Genomic DNA, 12316 nt, shown 5'->3' with positions numbered 1-12316 from the left:
ATGTGGCGTTTCTATGGCCCGTTTTATCCAGGCTTATTCTTCTTCTAGTAGTTTATTGGCGGTCGGCACGCAACTTAAGGCGCATTACCGCCACCGTCCGGTATGGAGTGTGGGACGGGAAGGCCCCAGCAGTCCTTAAATCCTCCCCATAAATCCTGATGACTTAAGGTACATAAGGAGTACCTTTACTATAACCTCTTGTGAGATCCTCTGCAGTAATTTCTTGAAACTAAATTTGATCCCATGTTCACATACTCTTTCTCTCAGAATTTGTCTTTGCTGTTGATATTTAGGGCAATGAATAATGACATGCTCCACTGTCTCTTGGACTCTGGAGTGCTCGCACTCCCCTGTTCGATGTTATTCTGAGGGTGTCATTCAGTCCTGTGTGTCATAACCTCAGAGGCGTCAGAACATCGTCCTCTCTGCAGCTCTCTTGTTCTCCCCTCTGCTCTCGTTTTATAATATAGAAAAAACTGCCTTTGAGGCAAGCATCCCATCTCCTCTGCCGTCGTTTCCTAACTTCTTCCTTAATTATGGTTTACATTTCTGTTTTACAATACTTAATGGGGATGTTCACCTCTGCTTTTGTAGCTCCTCCTTTTGCATATTTATCTGCCAGCTCGTTCCTTTCCACCCCTATGTGCGCTGTGACCCACAAAAAGGTTACTTGTTTCCCTTGCCTGTTTATTCTTTCTAGTACTTGTCCTATTTCACAGATTACGTCTTGTCTGGTTTCAGAGCTCAAATTTGTAATACTTGTTATTGCTCTACTTGAGTCTGAAGCAACTACATTCTCCTCCTCCAGCTCAGTGCCAAAAGCACAGCCAACATTTCTGCTGTATACACAGCTATATAATCACTTACTCTTTTTCTTACAACAATGTCTATATCAGGGATGACAAAAGCTACTCCAACCTTACCACTAGTTAACTTTGATGCATCAGGGTAAATTACTAGATTCTCTGAATACTCTCTATTTATGTACCCGTTCACATTAACACTACTACATTTCTTTTTTCTAAGCAAACTCAGATCTACCATGGAGGGACATTATGTCTTGTTTAATTTCATCAACTGACACTTGCGCAGCAGGGACCTGCTCTTCGACCTTCCTTAGTGCCTGGAATATGGGCTTTCACACATTTACCAGCAATGGAACGTATTTGATTGTTTATTTTCACGATGCGCTTATTATTCAGATATTTAGATATTGGCGCAGATGGTGGAGGCGCTTGTCTTATGTGTAGATCCTGTGACGTACTGCATTCACTAAGAGTATAAAAGCACAAACAGCCTGTCTGCCATAAATGCAGGACAATATCCACTTTTTTGGATAAAACAGGTTTCTATATGGATAAAATCCTGGAGCAGAATCTAAACTTTATGGAGCTGATGGAATCACATGAAAAGTTAGGGGAATTCTCAGCACTGGACACGCAGGCGAGAGGATTAAATCTAGGCTTTTGTGGACATGTTTTCTTCTCTACTGGCTCTAAAATGGTAAGTTATGCTGTTGTATGTTTCATGTTCTTTTACTATTCTACGTGAATTGAACTTGAAATGTTATATTCAAAAGATTTATAAAGACATGTAGAACTTGTGGGCCTGGACCTTCTTAAAATGCAAATTTTCAATCATTACAGACTGATATTTTACTAAAATGGTAAATGTCTTTACATCAAGGAACCAGTCACCCAGTCACACACATTCACACACCAGGATGCACAGACACTAAGGGCTGCTTAAGTGTCCTGCCTAGAGACACAACGGCTGTCCAGCTCAGCTCAGGCAGCTGCGATCGCTCTGCCAACCTGTGGGTCAGTGGATGTGACCGCTCTACAGGAGCTCAGCTCAGGGTTTCAGTGACAAACCGGGACTTAAAAAGGAACTTTTGTCTTATGATTATTAAACACATCTAATTTAGTCCAGATGTGGAACACGATGTTCACTTTGATCGCTCTTGAGCTTCCACCGCGCTAATCACCTTGTCCATTGTCCAGTGAAAATGCGCCGCGCCACTTTAGTCGCACCTCTACATAGAAAACGCTTGCGTGGTCACATTCAAAGTGCCTACGGCTTAACACTGAACCCTCTTTGTGAAACTAGCTGCAGTTATTCCAGAGTATTTAAATCCTGTTTGTAAGTAGATTTTATTTGTATAGCACCTTTCACAGACAGAAGTCACAAAGTGCTTCACAAAAACACAGAATTAAACAATAAAAACACAAAAAACTTACAGTGAGAAATACACATACAACAATATACAGTCAATCAGTCCCTAAAGCAAATGCAATTAAAAGGCTCGACTAAATAAAAAGGTTTTGAGCTGACCCTTAAAAGCAACAGTGACCGTAGGGAGAGCAGAAGATCATTCCAGAGTCTGGAACAGCCTGGAAGGATCGGTCTCCTCTGGTCCGAAAACGAGTGCGAGGAACCAACAGCAGTTTCTGATCCAAAGACCTCAGTGAGTGAGAGGGAGTGTACGGTGTGATCAGATCGCTGATGTACAGAGGACCATGCAAAGCTCTGAAAGTCAGGACTAGAATTTTAAACTGTATTCAATAGGAGACCGGCAGCCAGTGAAGGGCTTTTAGAATGGGTGAAATGTGCGGGTCAAGATCCTCGCTGCAGAGTTCTGGACCAGCTGCAGACGAGAGAGCTCCTTCTTGTTTAAGAAGGAAAACAATAGTCTTACAATAGTCTAAACATGAAGAGACAAAAGCATGAATTACGAGTTCCAAATCATTTTGAGACACCATTTTCCTGAGTTTAGAGATTTTCCTCAACTGGAAGAAACAGTTCCTTGTCAACAGCTTGGAGTGGTGCTCTAAAGACATGTCTTTGTCAAAGACAACACCCAAGTTTCTAAGACTTGGTTTTACAGTCTGGCCTAAAACACCCGAGTACTGGTTTATCCCTGGAATGGCATCATCAGGGGCAATAATCAGTGTTTCTGTTTTGTCTGCATTTAGCTGCAGAGAGTTTTTACTCCGCCATTGTTTTTTTATTTGTGGAAAGGAAAACCCAGAGATTCTGCTATTTCAGGGTTATTACAATCAGGGATCTGTATGTGAAATAGGGCCCAGATGTATTAAACTTTTAATTTTCAAATTAAAACAAAATTGTCACTGTAAAGTTAAAACAAAAATACAGATAGGAGTTAATACATATAATAGAAAAGTAAAACAAAAATAGACAAAGTTACAAACATAAATAAATTAACTAACATAATACAGAAACAAAACTACAAAAGACATATTATTGAATGTGTGCATATGAAACAAATAATGTCATTGTTGGTTAAAGGTCCCATAACATGTAAAATCAACTTTTTCAGAGCTTTTAACCTTCTTACGGTGCCATTGGTGCCTCATATGTGCCTAAAATGTTTTTTTGATTGATTACTGCAGTCTTTAGCTATAGAACAACATCTCTCCCTTTCCTCGGATGTGCAGACGGCCGCGGCACTCTGCAAGGATGCACCGCGGCACACTTCCCTGTTTCAGCCCATCCTCCAGGAAGCACTCTGTACCTATAGAGCTCATACCCGTGACGTCATACGAGCGCCCCCAGGCTTGTTTCGTCTGCTGATCGTGTTTACCACTACAAGCCCATTCAATACTGCAGTCTGTCTGCTTCCATTTACAACGAAACACGGTTCGAAGAGGCCTAAAACCTCATTAATGATATCGGACGCTTTACTATAATCCAAATGGTGAAGGTATATGTGGCAGTTGGTGCAGCAACCGGGAAGAGAAACGGAGAGAAGTTCTATCGGATACAGAGAAACCCGGAAAGAGCGCGATGGACAGCTGCAATAAAACGTTCAAACTGGGAACCAAACGATCAGACTATGTAGTTGTCATTTTATATCTGTTAACTATTTGTAGTTGAATTGAAATTGTCACTCACTCGCGCGGCGGAGGGAGCTGACTGCTGTTCAGCCCGGTGCAGGTGACCGAACCCCGGGCATGCAGACTCACACACCGCTGCCTGCGCTGGAGCTCCGGAGAATTAACACTGTAGAATTAACATCAGTTTTATTTAGGCGTAGACCCTTTGTTCAAAATTGGGATTTGTGACCCATCGGACCAGTGGGCTTGGATCGTAAATGTCCGGGGTACGAGATATCCGAAAGACTCGGTGATTTAGGCATCAAATATGGATCCGAGTTGATTGATCGCATCTTTTCTAAATATCGACCTTTGTGTAGCTCATCAAGTTTGTGGAATCTGAAAGCACTGGGGCCTCCATAATTTACGTTTGAGATCACTTTCCACGCTCTATCAGTGCAAAGGGGCAGCAAACGTATGCGATCACGTGGTTTTGTGACGTCGGTGAATGAGCTCTATAACACGCACCCCTCCCCCCGCGCTCGAGAGTAACCACGGCAATTTAGGCTGTTAGCTTGAAGCGCTACTACTTTTGTTCCAATGCTGCTGCTGACATGTGCTGCTGTGTCATGCGCTGTGTATCGCGCACTTCTCTGCCTCGGTATACATTCCCACCGTCTCCACGTGTGTCACACCTATGTCACAGGTTGGGCGGGGTAGGCAGATCGCTCTTCGCAAGGTTGGGGGCGAATCTCAAACTAAGCAGTCTGCATTTCCAGGTTTGTGAGCAGGGTCCAAGATATGGGTGATATTTTATAACTATTATGTTATGGGTGTTGCACAACACTTATTATCAAATATACCCTTAGGGTAGACTACGAAACGGGAAAAATAGCATGATGGGATCTTTAAACATGGCTCCACAAACTGACAATATTACCAGGTTTAGACAGAGAAAATGTTTCATGTGAATAGGCACAGAAATGAGAGATATTAATCTGATCTGCGTTTAAATATTTACCTCTCCCCTTTAACTCTCAAAACACAAGTTCAGCTCCATTTTAGACCATTGTAACATCTCAAACACAACGTCCTGTCACATTCCGTTCATCCTATTTATCTCCTGTGTGACTTCTCATATGCCTTTTCAGATAAGAGCTTGAGATAAACCATGTATTACAGATAAAACAGCTGTAGGGTTTTTCTCCAGTGTGATTTCTCATATGAATTTTCAGATAAGAGTTTGAGGTAAAGCGTGTATTACAGATAGAACAGCTGTAAGGTTTTTCTCCTGTGTGTGTTTTTACGTGTTGTGCAAGGTGACTCTTTTGGGGAAATGTTTTCTCACAGATTGAACAGCAATAAGGTTTCTCGCCTGTGTGATTTCTCATATGTCTTTTCAGATGAGAGCTTGAGATAAATAGGGTTTTACAGACAGAACAGCTGTAAGGTTTTTCTCCTGTGTGGCTTCTCACATGAATTTTTAGTGTAGATCTCAATGCAAAACGTGTATTACAGAGAGAACAGATGTAAGGTTTTTCTCCTGTGTGACACCTCATATGAATTTTTAGAGTAGATCTTGCAATAAACCGCTTATTACAGATAGAACAACTGTAAGGCTTTTCGCCTGTGTGTGTTCTCTTATGATATTTTAGGCTAGAGGAATGACTGAAAGCTTTCATACAGATTGAACACTTGTAGGGTTTCTCACTTAAGTGTGTTCTCTTATGATATTTGAGGCCAGTGGAATGACTAAATTTTTTCTTACAGATTGAGCAGCTGAATAGTTTGTGACCTATATGTGTTCTCTTGTGTACTATAAGACGGCTCATACGGGAAAATGTTTTCTCACAGCTTGAGCAGCTGTAAGGTTTCTCTCCTGTGTGTGCTCTCATGTGACATTTGAGGCTAGAAGAATGAGTAAATTTTTTCTGACAGATTGAACAGCTGTAAGGTTTGTCTCCTGTGTGTGTTCTCATGTGCTCGGCAAGATTACCCTTGTTGGCAAATGCTTTCTCACAAATTGAGCAGCTAAAAGGTTTCTCACCTCTGTGTGTTTTCATGTGTTCTGCAAGATTGCCCTTTTGGGTAAATGTTTTTTTACAGATTGAACAACTGTAAGGTTTGTCTCCTGTGTGTGTTCTCATGTGTACGGAAAGACCACTCTTTTGGGTAAAGGTTTTCATACAGATTGAACAGCTGTGAGGTTTCTCACCAGTGTGTGTTCTCTGATGATATTTGAGGCTAGAGGAATTAGTAAAATCTTTCTTACAGATTAAACAACTGTAAGGTTTGTCTCCCGTGTGTGTTCTTGTGTGTTCTGCGAGATGACTCTTTGTGGTAAATGTTTTCTGACAGGTTGAGCAGCTGTAAGGTTTGTCTCCTGAGTGTGCTCTCATGTGTACTGCAAGCTGACTCTTTACTGCAAATGTTTTCTTACAGATTGAACAACTGTAAGGTTTGTCTCCTGTATGCGTCGTCATGTGAACATCACGATTACTCTTTTGAGTAAATGTTTTCTTGCAAATAGCACAACAGTATGGTTTTTCTCCTGTGTGTGTTCTCATATGAACTGAGAGACTACTCTTTACGCTAAATGTTTTCTCGCAGATTGAACAGCTGAATGGTTTCTCTCCTGTGTGAACTCTAATGTGTTTTTGTAAATCCTGTTTAGAACCACATCTCTTTTTACAAAATGTGCACTGGTGTTTCTTCCCCTCATCTCCTTCAGCTGTTTCTGATAAGTCTTCATCGTTCACAGCGCCACTGGTCTCTGGTACGGACTTGTATTTGGAGGATGGACCTGAGTTTTGTGAGGCTGAACAGCTGAATGGAGCTCTCCAGTCTTCATCATTGTCAGAATCAGAAGAGTGCTCCGTGTCTCCCTCAGTCTCAGAGTGGAAATGTGGTTCTGGCCTGATGTCCTTTCCTGTCGTTTCCTCTTTGTGCTCAGTTTGTCGTTGTTGAAGCAGTGAGGACTCTTCCGTCTTCACACGGACACCACTGGAATCAGAGACAGACCTGAGAAGAAATAAATGATCTTATAAACTAGATAGATTTGGTTGAACTTCATATGATCAAAAGCTCTTTTTAATAATAAATTATATATATTTAATATAAACTTCATTATCGTCATTATTATATTAATAATAATAATAAATAATAATAATATTATCATTATCATCATTATCATTATCATTATCATTATCATTATCATTATAGGAAAAACAATTGATACAAAGTCAATGTGATCAGTATCGGTCGATCACATTGACTGTGTAAATTTTCCCTCGTTCTCCAGTAGGGAACTTAAGATAAAATGTTTCAATATATTTCACTTAAGTCAAAGGACTGAAACTATAATGATCATGGTCTGTGAGGAAACCATCCAAACAAGTGTAAACCTGGACAGATCAGGGGCCACAGGTAAAAAAAAACAGGTCAGAGTGAAGCTGCTGTGACCTCTGACTGAATACAAACCCAATGCACTCATTTGATTCACTACATGAATAATTTGTCACCAAGCTAGTGAATTATACAAAATATTGAGCCCATATGGAGTTTGAGCAGCAATAGCCATTAGGTCTGTGATATCAACATTTCATATCAGAAATCATATCACAAGTCCATGTTCTGGTTCGTACTGCTGATGCATGAATATAGACTCAGTCTTTCACTTGCTGCAGATTTGTGCAATAGTGTCCACATTCAACTATTACTAGGCTATATAAAGCCATGTATTTCTTATAATTGTTATCGTCTTATTTTTTACATTATGTTTGGCCGGTGACCCCGCCTAAGCGCAATCCAAAATGAGTTTGACACCCCTGCTAAAAAAGGAATCTTTTGACATCCAAATAAGGATTCACAACCAACATTCTTGGACGTAACAACAAAGAAGAATCAGTTGAGACAACATAAATGGTACAAAGCGAAGTACAGGGGGGACCAAGCACAACCTTGCCTCGCCCCTCTTTCCAAATTCACTGAGTCTGTCAAGTGACCATTAATTTTGATTCTTGATGTTGGGCTATCGTAAAAAGCCTACATTTTTTAAATGATCAAATCATCTATTCTAAATTTGGTTAGCACTTTAAATTAGCTTCCTGTCTGGTCGTTGTGAATTAAATTTGGCCGTATTTGATCCATTATTTTGGCCATAATTGAAGTGTATATACCGTATTTTTCGGACTTTAAGACACTACTTTTCCCCCATGCTTTGAACCCTGCGGTCTTCAAAACGGTGCATCTAATTGCTCTCTAACAGGAAGCACAAGTATTTGGCACATTATAGAAGAAGTCAGTGGAAAGCGGCCCCTGTCCAGGGGACACGTCATGTTCTGCATTTTAAGCAGACTCATAGTCACAGAGAAATTAGTATAATTAGGAAGTGAAGACACACGTGGAGCGCAAACATGCGATATACGGCGGTCTGCAGTTTAGAACCTGCTGCATTGAAATGAGACTTGGTCTTGGCCAGACCGGACCCGTGCATCACTACCGTGGACCATATTTTTGTGTAAATATCTCATGTTAGGCCAAATAAAATAAATGGTGTGTTTCCGGTAAAGTTTTCTTTGCTCAAAAGTGAGCGCCTTGCATTGAAGTGGCCTTATTGGTATGCAGATATTGAATAAAATAGTTCTCTACATCTATACTCAGGCGCGGAACCAGACCATCTCACCGTTCGCGCGTGAGAAGGTCAGCCCGCGGTGGAAGTTTTCTAACGGAAGACGGCGGGACAGACACACCGCACCGCCCGAAGCCAGGTTTTCGCACAAACATGGATGCGCCCATGGGTAAAACGAAACCTATCAAAAGTGCAGCGATTTTCAGATCTTTCAGATCCCCATAGATGTTTTTTTCCTGCAGCTTTTGGATTCTCAATCACAATTTTAACGTACGGCCAGTAAAATAGGCGATAAAATGTTTAAGCTCGTTTTTTTTTACATTTTGAAATTCAGGTTGGTCGAGTTACCGGAAACACACAATTTATTTTTTTGGGCCTTACAACGTAACAGTCACTAAGCACAAGCGCAGGAGAAGATGAACCAGATGTCAAGCTTCAAAATGCTGTGCGTTTTATCACAATCCAACTCTTATTATTATTAATTGAGAATTGAATCTAATTAGATTTGCTGCGCTGCGAGATCCCCGGATCAAAAGACAACTGGTGTACATTGGGTACACTACTGTATGTGTAAATATACGTGGGCACCGGCGACTTATTGACAGGTGCGACCCGCATATGTACAATAAATTTTTTTATATATTTTTGTTGGAGAATTGAGATTGGTCCATATGAGGTGCAGTCAAGTCAATCCTTCCCCTCTTTAGGTTTTAAGGATATGATCGCTTCCTTCCAACTCGGAGGGATCTGAGCTTTTTTAAAGCCCCAGTAAAAAGTTGATGAAAGCAAAGAAAGGAGTAAGTGTGTATTTTGGAGCTTTATACCACTCTGAGGTGAACCCGTCATTCCCTGGAGATGTATTGTTTTTTTCCACAATTGTCTGGCATTTAGTGTTTTGTGACAAATGTGGATAAATTCCAGGCGTACAAATATTTTTGCAAGTCACTGTACATACTATATGTGAACAAATACACATCTCAAAAGGAAGACCACGAAAGGTCATGTTTGGAAAGAATTCAGTTGGAAAAATGTATCACAGTACTTTATAAAACCATGTCAAAATGGACACAATTCAAAGGGAAATATTAGTTGCTGGAAAAATTGTGTTTGAAAGGTGGATCATCTATCATGTGTTTTGGGACTATCCGACTGCTCTGAAATATTGGGCTACGGTTAAAGGGGAATTGAAGATTGTTTTCGTCTTTGGCATTTGTATTTATTTATTTAACAGGACAACATACAGATACATAATGCCTGAGATGCTTGTACCAGATTATAGCTTTGAAGGCCAATTTCCATGTGCACTCTTTAAAAAAGAAGAAAAGGGGAGCAAAGCACATCATTTTACAGTGTACAATACTCTATGAATGAACGTTACAATATCTAACGTTTACACATTTTCCCTATCACATAATATAAATACAGTGTTGATATAGCAGCAGCTGCTATGTGTTGAAAATAAAGTATTTTCCGGACTGAAGTTGCACCTTTTTTCATAGTTTTGGCCGGGGTGCGACTTATATTTATACTTATATGCTAATACTGCGGAGCGACTTATGTGATATTAGTTGTTATTTTCACACTTGCAACCGCATTTCATACTCCAGTGCAACTTATATACGTTTTTTTCTTCTCTATTATGCATTTTTTGGCTGGTGAGACTTAGTGCGGAAAATACAGTTAGTTATTAACTTGGTTGTTTTGCAAAAAAGTTTGGATAATTAAGATTGGCGTTCTAAAAACACATTTGGTACATATTATTGTCAGTGTGTGCATCTCTCTATATACCAATTATTTACTTCTATGGAGAAGGTTAAGAACTTTCATTTATGAGCTCAGTCGGGAGCTTGTTCCTTTGTTTGAAAATGTGCCTTATGTCGTTCTTTCTCTGAGTCATGTTTTATATTCTGTTTTTTCTGTATTTAAAATAAAATAAGAAAAAAAGGACTCACACTTGCAGCTGCTCTTCCTCCAGTTTGATGCTTTGTTCTTCTTGCTCCACTTTAATCTGTAGAGTCTGGACACCTGCAGGAAGCAATAGGGAACTAACGTGAACTCCTTATACATACACGCTCTGTGAATCTTTCAGTCCTGGATGATAAGATGCATTAGTCAGGGATGTAACAATGCTTCGTGCCACAATGCGTGATTCTTAAATGTCACAATGTCTTGACGCAAAATTGAAAAATGGGCACGTTAAAATAGCACCCCAGCCACATTCTCAGAGTCTGCTGAACGCACTGCATCTCCGCGCACTGCATCTCCGCGCAGTGAATCTCCGCACGCTGCATCTCCGCACGCTGCATCTCCGCACGCTGCATCTCCGCACTATTTTGACGGGTGGTTTATAGTCATCCGTCAAATCTATGTGGAAGTGCAGCACACCTCCCGACGCACATGGCAGCCAACCAGAAAGCTTGGGCGCCTAGAACCGCAAGGGCAGCGATTGGTTGATCCACATGGACTATATTGAAAACTTATTAAAGCTTAGAACTGCTTATTACAGTTTAGACCTGCTGAGGTTTGGCACAGAATTTTTTTGCACACAAGCCTAATGTGATAGCGAATTGTTCCAATAAATATATAAATGCAAAATAAGACTGTTTACTTCCCGGATGCGCCCGGACTGTGGATCTATTAACCTGGACCATGATTAGTAGAACAGTAAAAGAGAAGTCAGTTAAATGTCAGTCCGGCTATGTATGTCCCCTTTTGTACATGTCCCATTTGTTCCAATGGCAAATTTGTTAATTTTCAAATTCAGTTCTAAAGTTAGTATTTTCATTGCATAATTGTCCAACGATATTTCCGTTCAGTCATTGACAGTCAGCTCTGTCCCCATCATCAATCTCCTTGTTCTTATTACTTTTTTTTGTTTTTTTACTGCAGCCAAATGTACATTCCAAAGGGATCCAGCCATTTGCATTTACGCAGTCACACAAAGATACCTGGTCCAAGTGCTCAGAGAAAATGTTGCCCTTCACAAATTCTCCTGGTGATCTTAGAGGGGCCATTTACAAGGCTCCAGACACTAAATTCACACTGGGACAATCACACCGTTTGCATTTGGATGACTTGAGTGACACTACATACCCACCACGCATCGATTACACTTCAGAAGGAAGACTGGCCAAGACTAAATGTGATTCTAGACGGGTTTTTTTGTCTTTCAAAAAGTCTCATGTCTGACTAAACCTGCCCAGAGACGGTAAAGCTGGACGTATTTAGCCAGCTTTAGTTTAGGTACGTGTTCTGGGAGCTGTACTCGGTTCTAAACTTCACCAGAGAGACACGGGCTGTTTTATTCGTATTCGTACAGCTTTGGGAAACAGCTCCGGGTGCTCTCCGCTCGCTCCCGGTGTTTTCTCTCCGCTCGCTCCCGGTGTTTTCTCCTCTCCCCCGGGGCTCTCCGCTCCCCGAGCCTTTGCTTTAACGTCAGGCCAACTAAGAATTCTGTGCGACGACGCAATCCTATAATAATAATAACAGGGAAACGATAGAGGGACTCGCTCCAGAATTCTAAAACACTAAACAGTTATAATCTTGAACAAACGGAGGAGCAAACACGGGTTTTGGACAATAGTCAAAAAACAGACAAAAAGACACGGACAATAAATCAAGAAGAAGAATGCTAACGCTAGCAGCAGGCTACATGCTACTGCGATGCTAGTGCCGCCTGCTCTATTTTAACATCAACGGAACAAGCAATTTACCTTTCTGTGATAACGCCATATCTACAACGATCTACAACGTCTGTTAAGACTCGACAATGACTCGAGTTGATATAGTTATGTTTTAAAACACAGGGAACACCTTAAAAGAGAGAACATAAACGGCATTTCCCATTCTT

At 40.8% G+C, this 12316-nt stretch overlaps 1 protein-coding gene across 1 annotated transcript; it reads right to left on the bottom strand.

Annotated features, from left to right (window-relative positions):
• Positions 1 to 4860: 4860 nt before the first annotated feature.
• Positions 4861 to 12316, bottom strand: LOC140361775 (uncharacterized). The gene is made up of 3 exons (XM_072447616.1): positions 12180 to 12316; positions 10419 to 10491; positions 4861 to 6857 (listed from the first exon to the last, which is right to left on the bottom strand). Exons 1-3 carry the CDS (start codon positions 12196 to 12198, stop codon positions 4949 to 4951), a joined length of 2001 nt encoding a protein of 666 aa, XP_072303717.1. The 5' UTR covers positions 12199 to 12316; the 3' UTR covers positions 4861 to 4948.

Source organism: Eucyclogobius newberryi, unplaced genomic scaffold (assembly GCF_026437365.1).
Source record: "Eucyclogobius newberryi isolate DKJ021-1_F unplaced genomic scaffold, fEucNew1.0.hap1 SCAF_1, whole genome shotgun sequence".
Classification (NCBI taxonomy): Eukaryota; Metazoa; Chordata; class Actinopteri; order Gobiiformes; family Gobiidae; genus Eucyclogobius; species Eucyclogobius newberryi.
This window is presented reverse-complemented; position numbering and strand designations above follow the sequence as displayed.